At 36.2% G+C, this 21468-nt stretch overlaps 1 protein-coding gene across 2 annotated transcripts; it reads right to left on the bottom strand.

The window, feature by feature from the left end:
- Window positions 1-496: 496 nt before the first annotated feature.
- On the bottom strand, window positions 497-17349 carry LOC132300502 (coatomer subunit delta-like). 2 transcript variants are annotated; one of them, XM_059797606.1, is made up of 12 exons: window positions 17183-17349; window positions 16945-17012; window positions 16620-16659; window positions 13164-13387; window positions 12544-12786; window positions 12267-12432; window positions 10668-10981; window positions 7904-8096; window positions 7638-7791; window positions 2998-3060; window positions 2806-2902; window positions 497-781 (listed from the first exon to the last, which is right to left on the bottom strand). In XM_059797606.1, the coding sequence occupies exons 2-12, from the start codon at window positions 16945-16947 to the stop codon at window positions 692-694; spliced, it is 1587 nt and encodes a 528-aa protein (XP_059653589.1). In that variant the 5' UTR covers window positions 16948-17012; window positions 17183-17349; the 3' UTR covers window positions 497-691. The 2 variants fall into 2 exon arrangements, with proteins under 2 accessions (XP_059653589.1, XP_059653590.1); XM_059797607.1 differs by lacking the exon at window positions 16620-16659.
- Between the last annotated feature and the right edge of the window lie 4119 nt (window positions 17350-21468).

Below are 21468 nucleotides of genomic sequence, written 5' to 3'. Positions count from 1 at the left end.
TGTAACCTTTTCCTAAAATATTGCAATCCCTCCAAGGCTGAGTTTCTTATATTTACAAAAAGTATACCCACACACATGCAAGTGCACAAAGTCACACAACACGTCCAGTGCCAACCTCGCTGATGGCTCATCGGGGATCATGAGCCAGCCCCATGGAATCTTAAAGCTAGTGATATTTTTGGCACAAGTACAAAGATGCATTTTATGCCCGACTCAACTAAGGAGTGCCCTGTAATAGACTAGACCGTATTCATCTAGCACAAGATTTGAACTTCAGGAAGAGATGATGTTTTGGTTAAATGCAACAAAACAGAATTCCATGGTAGTAGTTTGTTCATTCCAGTTCTAGGAGTAAGTATCTAATAGTTCAAAAGTTTCTCAACAAGTAGGTATAAATAAAAGTATCTTGAGGTAAAATTATTAAAACAATTTGACAATAAAAAGAACACGAGTATATTTCCATATATATATAAATAATAGAAAAAATATATAAAAATAATAAAAATAAAAAGGTTTCATGCTAATCAAAGAAATAACCGTGCCCAGCATCACTTTATCGCCAAATTTCAGAAAGAATGAAGGTGAAAAAAAAAAGGAGCAGTTGTCTTACTAGTTTAATTCAAAAAGAATATGAAACATCTCTAAAAATGTAAAGACATCCATGCCCACTTGTCTACGTAGCAAATTTCAATTATACAACTTGGTAGTTCTCCGTAGATAGAAGAGTTCTCTGAGAAAACTTGGGAGATGGTCCACCTCTCAGCGGTAAGATATTAGCGACCTGTGAAAAATTTACATTAAATTACAAACATATAACACTGGAAAGGTGTACTGAGTCAACCCCAAATGCAGACCATTCATTCTACTAAAATCTAAAAAACAGGTGCATCAGTTCACACACACACAATACATACATATATATATATATATATATATATATATATATATTTGTAAAAATACCTAACTTGTGTTCTCCAAAAGCCATTAAAAATTTCAATTGGCACCCATTTTTTTTCAAAACACTTATTTGTTGGCCCCAAAAATAGAGTTTTTGAAAATAGATTTAACATGTGTCCATTGAAACTCATAGAAATTTTCAACTTGTACCCTTTTAACCATACTTGTTGAAAGCCCAAACCTTGTGAAACAAAAATATAAGTTCATTATATAGTCCTTACCACAACACATCATTATCTCAATTACATATACACATATAATATCCATTACATGAAATCAAGTGAGTATATGACTTTAAGAGAGAGAAAAGGAGAAAATTACACTAATGTATTATGTACCCCATGTTGAATAAAATAAAAAAAAATACATAAAGGTTTCTTGTCAGACATTTTCGTAAGATGGTGTTTACCGGAAAAATATCTAGAATGATATACCAATCTCCATCAGCGAGTATTGGGAGCATCGGGAAATAGGGAAAAACTATAGTGCTGTGAAATCAAGATGGCAATAATGCCAGCAACAACAATGATATCATATATGCTAATATTTTTAATTGTCACTTTTTAAATGATTAATTATATACTACTCCTTGTATAAGTTACTAAAGTACTCTGGTGTTTTGTCCCTGACATTCGTGTTTTGTTAAAGCTAGCTATATTTAGTTTAGTGTTTTTTTTTTCCTTAATTTTTCATCAAGGTAATAATGATATAACTTTCCCAAAGTGAAATCAAGGTAATCAATTTTTTTTTTTCCAATAAAATGAATTTTTGAAAAATTAAAACAATTATTGCAAGAAAATTAGCTTTTCTTTACCTCTTCTCTTTTTACCTATATTATTTCTTTCATTTTTGGATTGTATTTTTGTCAATATATATATATATACACTAAGACAAATTATGAAGAAAATTTTATTATAACTGGTGTACAAAGTTTTCAAATTTTAATTACATAGTACTGGTTTGGCCCCCCAAATCAAAATTTTTGGCTCTGCTCCTAGCATTAAGGCTTACAGCCTTACATATCCCCCCATTAAGACAACAATAGGTAAGCTTCTGTTTTTTTTTTTTTTTTTTTTAAATGTTGGCTAAACTAAATATGACATTTAGAACTTCCAACCTAAAATCCCTATTCCATGCTTGCAGTAGATGGGTGATATCAGAATGCAACCTTCCTTCAATCAGAAGATTCATGATCACAAGATACTACGATATTTCCCAGGTTAAGCATGTTTCCTTTTTTTTTATTCTCTCCCTATCTTTTAATTTCTCTTTACGAGGAGTTTGATAATAAGAATTTCAAGTCAAAATCAAGTTGCAAAACAGATTAGAAACTTTAACAAGTCCTTAGTATCTCACTGAATTCATTCGACAATTTCAGCGCTGCACATGCTTGATAAAGGACTTTACCCAATATGATTGTTAATCGAGGATGCTGAAAGAGATAAACTAAGTACCAATGTTATCTTTGACATTATTCACACAAGTGACTGTTGCCTGAATCGAACGTGTGTTCTTACGCTAAGCTTCCTGAGCTTTTATCATGGCACCAAACAGCAGCCTCATATCTATTGCTTGGTATGTTTACTGGTAGGAGAAAGAAGGGGCACTGACAATTTAAATATGATAATATATATCTATGCACACACAAACACACAGAGTTACGGGCCACAGTGTGCAAGAATATTTACCTGGTTCACAACAACATATGTTATCATGCTCATGACAAAGTATATCTCTAGATATTTTACATGCAAAGAAATGTCAACAAGAGAACTGGCATGGGTTTTAATACATCTGCAACATTATTTGTTGAGAAAATAGCATGAAGCAACAAAAAGAGAAGCAAACCTTTAAGTCACTGAATGTATTTGCAGCACTAAAACGCACAGAAATGGGGAAGAAGGTTGAAGAATCTGCTGGAGGAACAACAAACTCCATTGATCCACTGCCAAGTTTTTCAATAAAGAATTAGAAGCCGACAAATCACAGATTAGACAGAAAAATAATTTAATTAAAAAAAAAAAGACCATCAATGCTTACCTGCGGTTTGAGTTATCGATCAGAAGTATTGACCACTCTAAAATAGAATTTCTGGAGTCATACCTGCAACGGAGAACATGCAAGTGTTGTGCATTACTTCCATAAAAAAGGAGAGAAGGCCAAGAACTTACATGAAAAAAGAGAAAAGAACAAAAAGGAAAAATAAAACAATTTGAAACCATATTTAATAACGATTTGATGAGCACATCACAAACTATAGTAAGACTTTGAAGGCAAATATCCCTCTCTATCTCAAGCAAGTTTATAATAAAAGGTGCTCATGTTGATCAGTGTGTAGAAGGATTCATAGTAGATAGTTTGGGGCAATGATAATGCTTCTCGTCACTTGGGTAGAATATGGTTTGGCTGGGATCCCTCTAAACTGGCTGTGCAGGTTATTGACATTACCACTCAGTGTATGTTGCTACAACTCCATAGAATTGGTTCCCAGTTTTCCTTTTATATTACTCCTGTGTATGCGGCAAATATAGTGTCTGATAGAAGGAAATTGTGGAACTCTATTGTGAACTATGCCTATGTGATTCAGGGGCCTTGGTAGACCCTTGGTGACTGGATATTGTGAGGGGCTAGAGGGAGAAGATTGGTGGTAGAGGGGTCCCTCAAGGCCTCTTAGATGAACTTAATGGTGCACTGGATAATGCTTGTCTGTTGGACCTGCCACTTCTGAATGGGGTTGGACTTGGTCTAACAAGCAAGCCATCTCTGCTAGGAATTGTGCTAAACTAGATAGAGCTCTGGTGAACTCAGAGTGGCTGCCTACATTCAGAAACTACAAGGTTCTTCTAACTGCAGATAGTCTTTCAGATCACTACTCCCTTGTTGTAATTACAGCAGCTGATATTGCTTCTAGTCCTAAGCCCTTTAAATTTCTAAAAGTGTGGAATTACCGAGAGGGTGTTTCTGCTATAGTAAAGCAGACATGGACGTCTGAAGTTCAGGGAACTGCAATTTTTAGATTTACTCAAAAATTGAAGCAGGTCAAGCAGGCTTTGAAGACTCCTCCACCTTTGGATCTGTGTTTGATCAAGTTTCAGAGGCTAGAAAGGGCTTGCATGAGCTGCAATTTAAGATTCTTCAAGACCCTAATAATGCCCAACTTCTGGATGATGAGAAGGCTGCTCAACATAGATTACAATGTGCCTTAAGCGACGAAGAGTTGATGATGGCTTTAAGCAATGAAGAGTTGGTGGTGGCTCAGGAGTCAAGGACTCAGTGGCTAGGGATCAAGATAGATGTACTAAATTCTTTTTTCAAAAGATTGCTCAGCTTAGGTCTTTTAATTCGATCGTGGCTTTGAAAGACACCAATGGGCTTTTGGTTCATAATCAAAAGGATGTTTGTATTATTGCAGTGAATTTCTACAGGACTCTTTATGATGAACCTGCAGATATGATGGACTTGCAGCACCTCCCCCCAGCCAAGGTGGAAACTTTCTGTGGAGGATGCTACCAGTTTGGAAGCTCACTGTTCTATGGAGGAGATTAGAGAGGCTGTCATGACTATGGGACCTGATAAGGCCCCTTGGCCTGATGGATTTCCTGCTAGGTTCTATCAAACCTACTGGTCTCTTATCAAGGAAGATCTTTATGATGCTGTCGGACATTTTTTCAATGGTAATTTTCTTCCTAAGACTGTTAATAGCTCTTTTATTACTCTGATTCCCAAGAAAGACCGGGCTGCTAAGATTCAGGACTATAGACCTATAGCTCTCTGAAATGTTTTATATAAGATTAAAGTGTTTGGCAAATAGGCTGAGTGCAGTTGTTTCTAAGCTGGTGGGGAATGACCAATCAGCCTTTATTAGGGGCAGGAAAATTCAGGATAAGGTTATCTTGGCATATGAGTTGATTAGGGGTTTCTCAAATAAAAATTTCAATCCTTTAATGGCTTTAAAGGTGGACTTTAAAAAGGCACATGATTCAGTTAGATGGAGCTTCTTAAAACAAGTTCTTGTTGCTATGGGCTTTGGTGGAAAATGGATTCAATGGGTGATGACTTGCTTGGTTTTCAGTCTTAATTAATGGCTCTCATGGTTTTTTACAACCAAAGAGAGGCCTGAGACAAGGATGTCCGTCTCCTCTCCTATTCACTTTGATAACAGAGATCTTTTCAACTATGCTAGATAGGATTGCTGCAAGAGGGGAGGTACAAATTTCTAAATCAATTGCTAAAGCTGGCCTTAGAGTGTCCCATCTGTTTTTGCAGATGATTTGCTGGTGGTGTTACAAGCTCAGTATGGAACTGCTAGGAACTTATCTAATGCTTTAAGGAATTTTGGATCCATGTCTGGGCATCAGGTAAACAAGGACAAGTCCATCACGTTCTTCTCAAAATCAGTGAGGAGGAGAATACAAAGCATTTTTCATTGCAAAATAGAAAACTTTCCTATTACTTCCTCGGTCTACCCCTACTCCCTCGTGGTTTGAAGAAGGTTTCTTGTGCAGGCTTGGTGGATAAAGTGACCAGAAAACTCTCATCCTGGAATGGCCTCAACCTATCTCTTGCAAGCAGATTGGAACTGGTTAAAACAGTTTTTTGCTCATATGTGTACTATTGGTGCTCAGTGTTTACACTTCCTTCTTCTGTCATCCTCTTGTTGGAAAAGAAGATGAGAAATTATTTATGGGGCTCTACTGATGCTTCTAGGAAAATTCATTGGCTAAGGGGGGATAGGGTGTGCAGACCCAAACAAGAAGGTGGTTTGGGAGTGAGAAGGCTTGAGGATATAAATAAGGCCGCTACCTGTTGTTTAGTGTGGAAATTTCTTAAGTCCAAGGACATATTGTGGGTGGCATGGTTTAAGAGCAGATATACAAGGACAACTACTTTCTGGAGTGGTTGTGCATTGCCCTCTCATTCAATTATTTGGAGGAATATGCTTACTGTGAAAGGAATTAATCTGCAGCAGTTGATTTTTGGAATTGTTGATAGTACTACATTAAAGCTTTTCACAGATCCCTGGCGTCAAGGACAAACATTGTTGACTAGGTTCCATGACAGATTTTATAGGGACCTAAGTCTGCCAAAAAATGCTTGGGTAGCTGATATTATTGCAAATGGTCAATGGAATGTAGGTGGTTCAACTTCCTTGCACATTCAGCAGTTCTAGAATTTCCTCTTAACTGTTGTCATAAATGGTGGGGAAGACTCAATTCACTGGAAGATGGGAGAGTTCTCCCTCAAGGCAGTGTGGATCGTTTGCAGGAAGCATGATTCTCTGGTTCCTTGGTACTCTGTCTGCTGGGTGGGCTGCAGGCCAAGGGTAGCAGTTACTACCTGTCTAGCTCTTCATGACAAGCTTCTTAGCTTCTATAATCTCAAGAGGAGAGGATTCTACTTGGCATGAGTTTGTCACAACTGTTGGAATGCTGAAGACTCTGTTGACCATTTGTTTTTCCATTGCTCCTTTGCTAGGGAAATATGGGACTGGTTTTCTACTCTGCTGCAGTGGACTATGCCTGCTGTCATCACTCTGCAGCAGCTAGTGAACTGGTTTGCTATTTACAAGTTTATCCATAAGGCCTATGTCCGAATATTTTCAACTACAATATGGCACCTTTGGACTGAAAGCAACAGAAGATTACATCAAGAAGCAACCAAGACAGCAGTGGAGATTGCCAGATCAGTTTGGTGGGAGGTTTTGGATGCTTCAGGTCTGCAATTCAGAGATATGATTTGCAGATGATATGTCCCTCTTTTTCATTGTCATTCTGTGTTTTATGTGTTTTGAGATGTGTTGCTATTCTTTATGAAGTTGTAAAGCAGAGGAATGCCTCTGCTTAGTGCCTTGTACCATTATTTTTCTATCTATAAATTTTTTTCCACTTTATCTAGGAGGAAAGAAAAAAAAAAAAAAAAAGAGTTCATAAGAGCTGACTAAGCTTATAAAAATCTAGTCATTTAGTGGCACAAAAGTTGAACAAAAAATTGATTTTTGTTTCACTTTACATGTCAAACTATAATTGTAAATGAAGAAGATAGAGAAATACTACATAAAAAAAAACATAAAATTATGATAGCACAAAAAGTTATAAACAATACTAATTTAAATAAATAAAAATAAAAAACTTCGCCAAAGAGCTTAAGGAGGGTGGGATCTTGGCCCATTACTCTCGCCTTTGTAAGCAAATCCCTTTCGCCTTAACAATGGAAGCAAGTAGAGCTTAGTCTATCGTGCGTGTGGGGGTGGGGGGGTTGGTATAACTTTTTCTTTTTTTTTTCGACAAGGCAAGATTCCGAAAAGAAAAAAAAAAAATTTAAAGGAAAAAGTTATGTTATTATTTGTGTTAATAAAAAAATAACTTTGCTTTCAATATGATAAAAATATGTTCTGCAAACCAAACCAAAAAACCTTGTTTTTGACATGATAGTAATATGTTTCACAACTGGAGAATATATAACATGAAATAACAGCTTTAACGAAACTGCTAAAGGTATGATGTAGCTTTTAACCTGTCCTTCTGGTCTAATAATTCCACTTTCCTCTGAAAGTGCGGTCATATTTCAATTTCAATTTTAATCTAAGACTCCAAAGAAAAAATCTCAGCTTTAGAACACCGATGACCTCTTTTATAACTGTATATAAAATACTTGTAAAACAACGAAAGTTGGGATTTCACCTCCATTCACCATCTATCTGCCTTACACTTGGTGCCTCTCTTAGAGCTGGAAGAGGAACCAAAATCACGACATTCTGCAATTCAAACATTGATGAAGCTTCGTACTCAATGCTGACGTAAGTTTCATTACCAGAAACAGAGGGCCAGCAGTTGACTGAGACAAAAGAAGACTTAAAATAAATGGAAGAGAGATACACAAATTTAAAAACATAATTAATTAAAAACAAGAATAATGAATGGCAATATATGCAAAGTTGCAAACCCACTTGTCAATGGCACAACTGACTCGTCTACACTTTGCATTCTCCACTTTAAGAGACCAACACCTTCACCAGATTGGCCGGTGGGAAATGGTCTGCTAGGATCTTTGAGTCCCAGAATATTCTCATTGGAGAACAACTCTTTGTTGATGTTAGGATGCGTCTTGAAAAGAATGTCTGGATTACCCCGCGTCTCAATCTGAAAGTAAGCCACAGGATAATGAATATTCCTTTAGATAAAGCATGTGAACCTACATCTTTTTCTCTTATCGATAAGTAAAGCATGCAAACCTACATCTACAAATTCTAACATCTGAACCACCAAAAGTTATGTACTTCCTTAGTTTACTCAAAAATAATTGTCATGCCCCACTTTTTCCCTATGGCACCCTCGTGGGAGAATGCTAGTAAAATGATTAATTTTTAAAAGCTATAAAAATAATAATAATAATAATATATAAAGAGAGAGAGAGAGAGAGAGACTTTTAATGCGCCCTAAAGAACTCATGAGATTCTCCACCTAATATCGAGTTTTAGTGCTCTAGGTCATGTAAAATGAGATTAAGAAATGTGATATGAGAAATTGAATCAAACTCTTGGATTAAACTTCATGCACGATTAAGGTTTCCCACTATTGACGGGGATTGAAATTGGTTGTACTGTGATTCAAATCAGGATGACGGACATAGTAGCTCGTAATGATGATTGATGATGAAAGATCACCTTCAGGGAAAATTAGGACCTTCAGAGCTCCGTGATTGCTTTGACAGTCCAGTATTTACGAAATCTAGGCAATCAGAACATGGGTTTTAGACTGAAAAAGGGATGGGGCAAAATGCGGTGTCTACAATTACCATCAACTATCATGAATCATTAACATCACCATATATAGTTAAGGCAACAATGTGGCTGTCAGCATATGGTTTACACAACTACGTTGACATTGCATGTAAATAATCATTTGGCTCTTTAACATCTATATCATCAGCTAATAGTTGTTAGAAGAAAATTACAGTTTATTGTCAATCATCCAACACAAAGTTTGCAGCCGGTGGAATGATCAAACAGGATTCAAGGAGCATGCCTGAGGAATTAAATCAAGGCCTTAACTAAGTCAATGTTATTTTTCGTGAGGGAGTATATAAGTGTCCCCACTCTTTAAATGTCTAAATGTCGTGTGGAAAGGTCTTGTCATATTTTAAATGTCATGTTTAAGAAGAAAAAAAAATTGCAGCTCAATAGTCTCTAAGAACTCATTATTCATTAAATTTAATGGCAACCCTTTTTCAAGCACTTAAAATCAACTAAAATGAATAAATAAAGATAAAAATCTAAGATCCCTTACATCAATCACACAACCAAAAATTCTATCTGATGTGAACAATTATGTTTGCCCAAAATCCCCAGGATTATATACAAATTATTTCGGACCTGCCTATGAGGATAAAGTTAGTCCTGCTAGTTGATGTGGACTAATTAAAAAGTGAAACTTGTCCTATAAATTTATATAATATTAATGAAATAAAAATGTATTACACCCGTTTTAACAGGTTAACTGGGTATAACCCATCTGAAAAAAAATTCCCTGAGAATCTAATCTGAACCAACCTCCATCCAAAACCCTAATGGCCACACTCCACCGTCAGCCACCACTGCCGCCACACCCCACCTCTCTCCGCCACCGCCACTGCTCCCCACCCTCTCTCTATATCTCTAACATCACTGGTACTCGGAAAACTACCAATGGCCTCGCAGCCACTGAGAAGCTTTCTCCTTCAATATCCTTCTCTCTCAATCCTCTGTTGGCGTCTCAGTCCCAACCTTTTTAATTTCAATCTCCACCTCTGCAACCTCTCCATCGCTGCAACTAAGTAGAAAAATCACAAACCCCCCACAAACATCCAATATCTATATCTCTATATAGTCGCCTATGCATGTGTCTTGTTTCAATTTTTAATTTTGTTGGTATCAGTTTGCTGTGACAGAGGTGAAAAGAAGACCGCCAAAGGAAAGTGCTTAAATCACTCCCTCTTCTTCTTCTTTCTCTCTCTAAAAATCATTGAGACAATATTGGATTTAGGGAGAAAAAATGCAGAGCATTGCAGCGTTAAGATTTGGTGCGCAGCGGAGGTGGCGGATTAATGGAACAGAATGATGAAAATTAATTCTGGTTTTTGAATAGAGGTTGGGTTGCAGAATGGGGATGGAGATTAGAAAGAGAAATAAATATTTTGATTGAATTTGAAGAAAAATATATTTTAGTTTTTTAGGTTTTCAGAGTTGTGAGAGAGTGAGAAATCTAGAGAGAAATAAGAAGAGGCGTTGATTGAGAGAGAGAGAGAGAGAGAGGAGCAGTGGTGGTGGTAAGTGGCAATGGCGGTGGTGGCGGAGGGTGGGGAGTTGCAGCGGCAGATGGTCTACTAAGAACGGGTTCATATGGGTTCTCTACCCGTTCACCCTTTAAGAACAGGTCAATTTCACTTTTTAATTTTTTAATATCATAAATTATTTAAGACACGTTGAATGCCTGTTGGGCCACATCACCCGTGAGGACAAAATTCATCCTCATAGTGCAGGACCCAAGTATTGTCCAATTAATTCATCACAATAACTGAAACACGCGCAGATAAGCATGCACACATATGAAAAAATATATCATACAATGCAAGCACATGCAACCATGCATCCACACACACATGCGCATTGCACACACAGACAACATACAGAATATACATATATATATATATATAGAGAGAGAGAGAGAGACTACCTGAACTTGAATTAGTCCATCTTCCTGGTTAAGAATTTGAAGAGACAAGGTGCCCTGAACGTCAAAGTTATTGACACCACCATCTCGCTTTAATATCACATTGAGCTTCTCTTCTACAGTCAATGTGACTGGATCAGTTGGTGGTGGAGCAGCAGATCTAGATTGAGTCGATTGACTGGCACTCGGACGTACATCCTCAAGAATCACTTCACCTTCAGCCTTCAAAGATTCCAAAAACTGGTTTGTCCTCTGTGTTTTACCAAGCTGCATACCAAGGCCCTTTGGGGGAGCTGTAGCAGATGCAGGTGGACGACCTAATGATGCAAATACAGTATTCAAAATATCTTAGTAGTTTAAAAAATAAATAAATAAATCTTATATAGTGTTTTCCCGAAGAAGGAACATCTTGGATTAACTAAGGGGTGAACAACATAATTTGAATGGCAAAGAGAACACAATACGGCGAACAACACAATTTGAATGGCAAAGAGAGCACAATACAACTGATCCCAAAGTCCGATGTTAGTGCCTAACATTAAAAATGCTAAAATTAAGGATGTCCATTCTAAATTAAATCTTCGGTAGACAGGTGGAAATGTCACATGCAAGTGATTAGGTGTAACAACTAACCAAGAGATGTGGGAAACTGTGAATCCTTTGAGTCTTGTACATATTGGGGAGTTGTTGTGGTGTTGAACTAAGAGCTGTCGAAAGCCACAAAGACTGTTATTTAACTAGCCAATTCTGAATAAATTACGTTCTTATTCAATTAAGTGTGTGTGATAACACAATAGGGATACTACGTAAAAAAGAATAAATGCCACTTAAATGGGGTAAAATTTTAATTGAGTGAGACTTCACTAAATACTTTATATTCAAAAATTTGTCAAAGTGATTTTCAATTTATGATTAACAATTAAAAATTTTAGCACCTAAAATTTCCAGTCGTATCAAACAGCGCGGCGTTATCCATAATGGAGGGTTCTGTGATTCTTCCACCGGATTTGATATTGTAACATAAAGTTAGAAGTTAGTTCGCATAACCAGAGGCCTTTATGGCAAGAGAGAAGAAACCAGCTTTAAAGTTGAAGTCCACACCAACCACAAAGTTTAAACCCTTGTACACATAAGTAAAAAGGGTATGTTGGATCCATTCAGTATCAGAAAAACAACAAACAGATACTGATAGCACTAGAATCAACAAAATCAAAATATGGATACAGAGGGACATGAAAATTACCAGGTGTTACTGATTTCATTATCCAATATGTATACAAAGTATGTTAAGACACACTCCCAGCTTGCTTATCTACTCAATTATGTATAAAAATTATGTCAAAACAAACTACCAGCATGCTTATCTAGAACTAGATACTGACAGCACTAGAATCAACAACAATTAAATATGGATATAAGGAAAATGAAAATTACGGGGTGTTACTGATTTCGTCATTCATTTATGTATATATAATTATGTTAAAACACACTACCAGCATGCTTATCTACTCAATTATGTATAAAAATTATGTTGAAACCAACTACCAGCAGGCTCATCTACCTCTCAGCGGTTTTATTTAAAATAAATAAATGGGTACCAACCTTTAGACTTGCTAGAAAAGGAGTCCATGTCAGTGCTTAATCCAAATGCAGAACCACTTCCAGTGCTAGATATACTCATTTCACTGCTAAAACCGCCATCTATTCTACCAGAACCCATTGAATTTAGAGACATTAACCCTCCTTTGTCACCTCTGTTCTTGTCAATCTGCAAGGTATTTGTAGAAAAGTTTATATAGAAATTGTTTGCAAAAACAAACAAAAATGAAAAAAGAGGCAGGACTCTGTGCAAATGACTTTTAGGGCCCTAAGATGTTACCTTGCTTTTGTCAATCTCACTAGCTTTGCGCTTCATAACATCCTTAGTTTCATTGATCTTGCTCTGCATTACTAGCTTGTGCAATCTCTCCTCGTGACTCTCCATCTCACAGTACTGCTTAACCTGTGCAACAGTTACATTTTCCTTGTGCCCAAGGGTGATGACTTCATCAAAAGCAAAAATCAGCTCAAAAGCTGCCCTGCAAATGCCCTCTTCCTCAAGAGAGAGAGCATATTCAAGTACCTATACCCCGTTAAGAAATCAATTCTATAACTCAAAATGCCACTCTAATAAATGAATATCTGGAAAAGCATCATCCATCTGGAAAAAGGAAAAATGTGGATAGTTATGAGGAACAGCATGCAAACCGCAATGATCAAACAAAAATAAGTGAATAACTAAGCATCTGGAGGCATCAATTGGGGTGGTGAGGGGAGAGAGGATAGCAACACTTGACCATAATTGATCAATAACAGAGGGATTCAAACTCATACAACAACAAAAAAGAAAAAGGCACGGATCGCCCATTTCTTTTCTATTTATTTCTTTCTGGTGACGTGCAATTCAACCCTACGTTCAAAAGTACAAGTAACACAAGTAATGCAACCCATAAAGGATACAATTTTGGAAAATGTCCTCAGTGTATCCAAATCTTCAAGAATGTTGCTCTGTTTGTTTGTTACAAGCAGCAAATATAAAGACTCTATCGGCTGGTAAACATAGCGCACATTTTCAGTCTCAATGTAGGTATGTTGTTTTCCTGTTCCAACCAACTTGGGGAAAGCTGCAAGAAGCCCCTCAATTCTTATGCGAGACATGCCAACAAACGCCCTCGAAACAAGTACTGTGAAAAAATATAGCATAAACTTTAGGTGCAACGGCTTAAAATGCACAACTCTAAACAAATGGATATAGAGAAAGTAGCATAGCCAACAAACAGCAATTCTTCAAATCAAAAGACAGGATATGCTCCACACAACACACCCAACACGAATGACAACTTCAGAAAAAAAATCAGAGTCAACTCAATTTCTAAATCTTAACTTGTGAGCAAATTTTATAGCATATTTAGAAACCATTAAATCCTCTTCTTTTTTTCTTTTTCTTTTTTCCTGTTTTTTTGGGGAGGGGCAGAGGAGGTGTTGTGCAAGGGGGCAATGAGTGCCATGAGTGGGACTCATACCCGAGCCTTGAGGGTGGAAGATGATTAACAGCCAATTCTGATATTCTAAAAAATAACAAAACTGAAAATTGGTGATATAAATATGATTGACAAAAATATATCCATAGAGCATAAAAATGTCAGATGAAATGCGACGTAAAATAAACCACAGCGATCTCTAAGTAAACCATATTATAAGGAAAAAGGACTAGAAATAAGTAGAAATACAAATGCAACTCCCACAAGTTCCAACCACACATTTGTACTACTACTCCAACTCTTCATAAACGGTTTGCTGATACCACCATCAACAAACTGAATTACCATACAATAAATGATATAAAAGAAAATACCAAAGATAATGGTATGACAATGATAGGTTAATACACCAAAAGAAGAAACGTTGTGGTTTCTCTGATATTTAGACGCTCAACTCTTAACGCAATACTGAGGCCAATAGACAAAAGAAAAAGAGGAACAGGCACACATCTATATAATCTGGACTATGGCACTGCAATTAAAGAATGCTTTCAAGTATAAGATGCACATTCACAGTAGGGTATTTGAAAAAGAGTGATTTTAAGCTGATCAGCTGTCATTTGTACATAGAAAGAGCAAGAGTTAAGAAGTTATTAAAGCAATAAGGGTTTTCTAAACAGTACCAAAAGGATAATTGAGCAAATGTAGCCTTCGAGTTAAACTGCAGATAGTACGAGTCTTCAAAGGAGAAAATTGTGATGCACAAAATTCAATTTGGGGAAGGGAGTTCCTGAGAAGAACTTCTGGGCAATAGATGGCAAGTAAGTCAAGAAATAAAGAGGTTTAATCTTCGGGAAGTGTTTCCCTTTTGAACGCTTTCTAATATATTCTTACTTATCAAAAAAAAAAAAAGTCAAGAAATACAGAGGCAACCTTATTGGAGATCAAAGAAACTTTCAGTTGCATATATCCACCCTGATAAATGTGAACTATGTTATTCATAGGATATTTGGACTCTATCTCGAAACAAACAATGAGTTCATCTGGAAATCGAAGGCCAACAATCTTGGTAAAGCATACTCATGAAGAAATTATTTTTTTTTTTTTTGATAAGTAAGAAAATTCATAAACTCAGTGAAGAAATTTTCCAAAGCAAATTTTAATGGCCAAGAAAGCCAACATGACAGGCCCATTAGGTAATGAGGTTAGCTTTAGAAAATTGTACACATTTTCCTGGTACATTATTTTTCAAATTAATAGGTAGTGCACCGGTGAAAAAAGTAAAGTGATGATGCAGATATTTCTAGAATGCATTTTTAATAGACAGAACATGTGTGCGGGTGCAGAATTTTACCCGTGCAATTCTTTCTGGAATGGGTGGGTATGTACAAGTTTTTAACAGGTACACCACTTCAAGAAATTTGAGTACCAGCAAACTTTCTGTTTTGTTCAAGAACCAGTAAATCACTTTGAAATCTTGTCCCAATGTTTCAAAAAAGACCTTTAAGTAAAAACATGAACTTTAAACCTATACCTAAGAGTCCTCACACACTCACTTGCCTTTAGTGGGTGCGAATACTATGTGTGCTCACGCACTCACTTACATTGGGTGGGTGTGAATATTTTGAACGTCTTGTCAAATGTGCATCCTTTTTGAATTGAAGCACAGCCTTCAATGCTGTTCATGACTCGAAAACTAAAATACTTGATCACTTTTCTTTTAGAAACAAATTTGGCCCAAATATTTCTTTTAAATTTTGCCATCTGACAGTGCAAAATACTAAGGACGGGAACCCGAGGCTCTGATATACAGTTGCGCAAGGTCCAGTGATCTAAACCTAGAGGAGATTGGGAGTGAAGTAGTGAACAGGACTTGTAGAACAATCCAACCGATTTAACTGATTTTAAATTAAAGCATAACTGACATAATTATCAATTAAAATTTACTAGCAGAATGTAAAAATCATGCAATCGATACAACGGACACCAGAAGATAATAGCATGTAGCATTGAAATAATAGCATGAATCAGAAGAAAATAGATCACTTTTGAGTGGTTGCATGTAACCAAAGGGAAGTTTCTGCTCCCAAAGCCCTCCATTATCACAAAAAGACAAAAAATATAAAAATAAAAATTGCATTGCTCTCGATTAATTCTCTTAGATATTCCATTATCATGCGTTGGGTAATGCCACGATCTACTAAGGATTTGATTCATGTATGTAGAGGATGTCGTGTGAGAAGGGATGTACGCGATTTCTGGAGAATTGTCCCACATTGCGTATGGTGGTGCATCTGGAAGGAGAGAAATAGTAGAATGTTTGAAGTGAAGGAGTCATCTACGGCAACGCTGAAACTTTATATTCTTTGTTCTCTCTTCAATTATGTGAAGAGGAGTTCTTGCTCCTTTTCTGATGATTTAATTATTTTCTTGGATTCTTTGGGGCCTTAGTCTCGGTTCCACTATTGTATAAGAGACGCGTTCCCCTTTTGAACGTCTTTTTATTTTATTATTACTTATAAAAAAAAAAGATATTGCATTATAAAAAATGTGTCTCCTTTCATAATGGAATATCTTACTTATCAAAATTTTATTAAAAAAAAAAAAAAAAAAAAGTGTTTATTTTGTGCTTAATTTAATTATATTCATTGGTTTATATCTTTGAGTCAACCTGTTGTTTACTTTCTACTAATTTGAAATCATCTGCCATCTAAGATAGTTAAAAAATGTTAAAAGCATACAGGGAGAATCTATAGAAACATGTTACTTTGTGTAGGGGGAGGAAGTGCTGAATTAGTGATAAGAAATTTACAATTTCACAAGCTGACCCATGTGACTGCGACAAGGCATTGAATTTTCAAGATTTTCCCAAACTAAAATCTCAAGAAAAAAATCATACATCCAATGAAACCCGAATCAATTTCAAGGAAATCACCTTTGCCAGATTTGGTTATAATAGAAGCTGCAAGAACCACCTAGGTAATGGGAAGAAAAAAAAAAAAAAAAAAAAACAGTTGGGTAAGAATTCAAATGTTACAAGAGCAATATATATATATATATATATATATATATATACATAAATATATTCTAATGAAATCAACAGATAGTGCCAACAATTTGAGTTTAGCAGCAAACAAAGTAACTCTGATCCTCAGGCAAATTTGTTATTGCATTAATGAATAACAATGATCTACAGAACATCAATTATAGTATATGTAGTTTCAACCCATGAAAATGAATGAAAGCAGCAGAATAATTACCATCTTAACCCACTCGAAATCCGACTGTCACCAATGATAAGGTAGCGAGACAATCTGTATTCCGCAACCTATAGAACAAGATCAAGTTAAATTCCGCCAATACAACAAAGCCAAACCGAATCACCTAAATAGTGTATAATATAAGCATACATGTAGATATATATATATATATATTCAAGCAATGTATATCATAGTTGAGACTGAATTCACAAATTAAAGCATTTTGAGAAAATCCTACCTAATGCTTGGCTCACTCAGACGGATCTTAGAACGAATGCGATTTTGCTTGAAAATTGAACAGATTTATTAGATCCGATGCGAATGAGGTTAAAGCTAAAACGAACTGATCAAATTGAGATTGGATCTAAAGACTAGTGACCATTTTGAGACACGGGAGAAAGGAATTTAAGCGAGAGGGAGTAATTAATTATAATTTTTTTTTAGTGTAAAATGCAAAAAAAAAAAAAAATCTGAACTGTGGGGGGTTTTTGCAACTAACCCCCTAAACTATAAATTTGTTGCAATTTACTCCTTCAAGCCCCGAAAAATGAAAAAGACAATTTTACCCTTCCAAAAAAATGACGTAGTTTCTTTATAATGTTAATTTAAGTTGTTGACGTTGTAATGATCGTGTCGTCTTTTTCTTTTTCCCAGCATTTATTTTAATTTTATTTTACTCTCGTCCTTTCTGCCTGTAGGTGTTATGGAACTAAAGTAGGGTTTAATGTCCGGAAATGGCTCCTGAAACTTCATGCATTCATTCTAGTATATTTTATCTCATAATATGGTTTAATTGTATAGCATTGTATGCTTCTTTAATTGTATTTTATGGGAATATTTGTGCTATTTCTTTTAAAGGACATTTTTATTTTTTAGGTCCTTTGTGTGATTATTTTTTGAAGATATTTTATTTTGGGGCATTAGTGCGATTATCTTTTTGAAGATATTTTTTGGAGGGACTTTTGTGCAATTATAAAAACTAAAAAATAAATTAAAAAAAAAATTTGGGACGTGTGTCATTTGATGATTAGGCCATGTGTTGGGGTTTGGGTAGAGACACGCGAGGGACCAAGATTGTGACAAATGGAGGGCATAGATTAAAGAGTGTGTGAAAGAGGTAGTGCTAGGGTTAGTATTTCATTATATACCATTACATGTATACACACTTTTCCTAATCTTCATCTCCTTCACCACTTTCTCTCTCAACCACGATTAAAGCTCCGCCTTAGAGCTTAGTTTCCTCTACCTTCCTCTCATATTTTGACCACACCATAGAAAAAAGAAAGCTTGGTGGATCCCTTGGCATCACAACCCTTATCTTGGATTTTGCATTGCACCATTTTACTCTTGGATTCTAGAAAGGCATTCTCCAGTGAAGTAGGCGGTGTAGTATAATTGTAACCTAGGCCTTTTCATTGTGTTTTGGAGTGTATCGTGAGTTGTATATGTGTTGTGTGATTTTATGGAGAGATTTATTTGTTTTTACTTCTTAACATGGGCTCACATGGTGGTTAAAGGCATGATTATATAGTTTACAAATTCATTGTTCAAGTACTAAAATGATATATTCCATTATTGCATCATTGAGATATTACAAGTTGTTATTCTTATATGATCTTCATGCTTGTAAATTACTATATCATATACTTAGAACTTGCTTGAGTTGTGTAAGTATCATCCCTTAGTTTAATGATTTTACATGGATGCTTATATGTTTAAGTTACTAGGATAGTAGAGATTTTTAATTGCTAGCATGAAGTTAATCTTTTATTGGGTATCTCAATGTTAGCATATGCACATATATCATTTGTTTGATTTCATGCCATGAGTAGCATTACAGACTTAGGACATGGCAATGCTTGATTCTCATAACTTATGTGCGCATGGAAGATGAAACGTGTACATTAATTATGTGGTTATCTTGGGGAATGATTGTTGATTTTGGGAGATGCTTGGGACATTATAACATTAAGATTGCTAGAGTTTGGCTTTAGTGAGGGAGATATGAGTTTTTCCCATATTATAATGGCCATTTGGGAAGTTTCCTGCAGGTTACTAACCCAGAAAGAGATAATTTATTTTGGTCATGTCTTGTGCATGATTGGATTGGTGAGTGCGTCCAAGTTATCCCCATTATGTGATTTTGTATTTCATTTCCAAGTTGACATTCTTATGTATTTGCAGCTTGGAGTATTTGGTGTTGCCGTTCCATTCTTGTTAAGTGTATTTCTATTAGATGAAATCTATTTACATTGCTTCAATCATTAGTTTTAGGATGATTCCTTAGTCCACCCTTGAATTAGACGCATAGGATGCATGTACCACACTCATTCATCTTATGTTATTATTGCGAGGCTAATGAAACTTTAGGTTACCCTTATAATACATTTTCCTTCGGAGTAATTTAAATTACTTACCCTAGTTGATTTATCATTTTTCAGGCAAAAAGATACTTTTATTGGATGCTCATCATCCTTAGCTTAAATCTACTTCTGTTGTCTTTGACATCTTTTGCATCTTACTCACATGCAAAGTGTTTAGCATGTTTTATGAGTCTTTTGGGATCATAGACATGTAATGTATTTATGAGTTGTTTAATTTCCTTTTTGGAGAGAGGAAATGGATCTAGAACTTGTTGATCTCTTGGTTTAGTTCTAGAGTCATTTCCATCCTAGTTCTCTTTTTGTATAACCTTGAAAGCTATGTAATGAGGCCAATGGCCATTTCCTTTCAATGTATGTTAAATGCACTTTTTATGTCCAAATGTATAATTGTGGTAATTTATGTATTTTGGGATATTCTTATACCATTCTATACTTTATCATACGTAGGTTTGACATTAGAAGCCTTAGAGTCCACTTTGGGGTAAAGGGGGGTAAGATTCAAAAGTTTGATTTTTAGCATTTTGGTAAAAAACAGTGCTCACCAACACACTTTGGTTTGGACTACCAATAGCAGAATCTGGTTACTGGTCGCCTCTTGTCATGACGCGTGCGCGGGTGCCTAGGACGACTGGTCGTCCATCCATTTTTTCACAACATTTTTCACCTAATTTTGTAACTGTCACATCTCCCTCATTTCAGATCCAACTTAGGTCATTCTTGAGTCTAAATTTAAGGATTTTAAGTCAGATTTCCAATGGTACCAATATCATTTTCAAATTCCAAACCTACCAAGAGATATAAATGTTTTAATGAGACAATATCGGGATATCACTTGACCGGGAAGGAGTATTTGTGGGAAGCCATGACTAAAGGCCTTAGGACCTCTTAGGATGTTATGTATTGATTATATTGGATTGAGTACCCTTCATTTGACTTATTTAGAGTCAAATTTCCTCACCATTGGGTAAAATGACCATTTTGCCGTACCTTCATATTTTGTCCTTTTTTTTACCTTAGCTTTCGTATTTCGGACTCGATATCAGGTCGGGTTTTAGTCTTTGGTTGATGCACCAGTTTTTAGAATTTGGGGCATCACAACGTGGTATCAGAGCGTTCGGGTTTGAAAACCTAAGAACAACGGGTTTTGGGTTTAAAATTCATACTTCTTGTTGACATGCTTATCTGTTTAAGTGCTTATGTAACAAGATGTTTAAAAACATTCCTTATTGTCTTAGCATGATATGTATGATTGTTTATATTATCATATACATTGTAATACGGTCTTGAGCTCAAGGGATTGGTTAGTGACTTACGTCTATGCTAATTTAGTTTTTCGTGCTTATAACATCATGGTTATGACACGTGGAAAGTCTTTACGTCACATTGAGGATGAACAGGTTGATGACACCGAGCTCAGCAGGGGCATGGGCAACCTTAGGAAGGCTAAGGCCAGTGCTCAAAATGTGGATGTTGATCCACCACCAACGCATGTGGATGAGGAACATGTTATGTGGGGAGTGACCAAAGGAATTTTTATATCTCTCCAGGAGTTGGTTCGAAAGGAGGTTGCGGGGATACAAATTCTAGCACTAGTTATAATCAATGAGGTATTGGACTACTTTATGAAGCTGTAGAGAGTGAAGATTGATTAGTTTGTTGGGAGTTCGAATCCATTAGTTGCTTAGGCTTGGCTCGATCTTATGGTCAGCAAGTGGAGGTCCGTGATCTTATGACAATGCCTATAGATAGGTTGAGGATCTTCTTGACCTCTTCTATTTTCATTGGCAACGCAGAGATTTAGTGGAGGTCTATTACCAATACTTATGACCTAGAGGTAATGACATGGGCTTAGTTCAAAGGACTCTACTTTAACAAATTCTTTCATGGGCCTATGAGGCGAGATATGAGGTTGCAGTTTGCCGCTCTCTACCAGGGTGCTATGAGTGTCATTGTTTATGAGACCCAATTTACTTCACTCTCTCTCGATACGCCGAGGATATGGTTCTGACAGATGAGGCAAAGGCCATGAAGTTTCAAGATGGCTTGCATCTTGACATTCGGCCTCGGGTTTCACTTATAGACTTGAGGACCTATAAAGAGGTAGTTCAGAGGGATATGCTTGTTGAGGCAGAGGATAGGG

The sequence above is a fragment of the Cornus florida genome, unplaced genomic scaffold (genome assembly GCF_030987335.1).
Source record: "Cornus florida cultivar Cherokee Brave unplaced genomic scaffold, ASM3098733v1 CherokeeBrave_3.0.0_Hap2_Chr03, whole genome shotgun sequence".
Lineage (NCBI taxonomy): Eukaryota > Viridiplantae > Streptophyta > Magnoliopsida > Cornales > Cornaceae > Cornus > Cornus florida.
The sequence above is the reverse complement of the archived record's forward strand: the minus strand, read 5'-3'. Positions and strand labels throughout refer to the sequence as shown.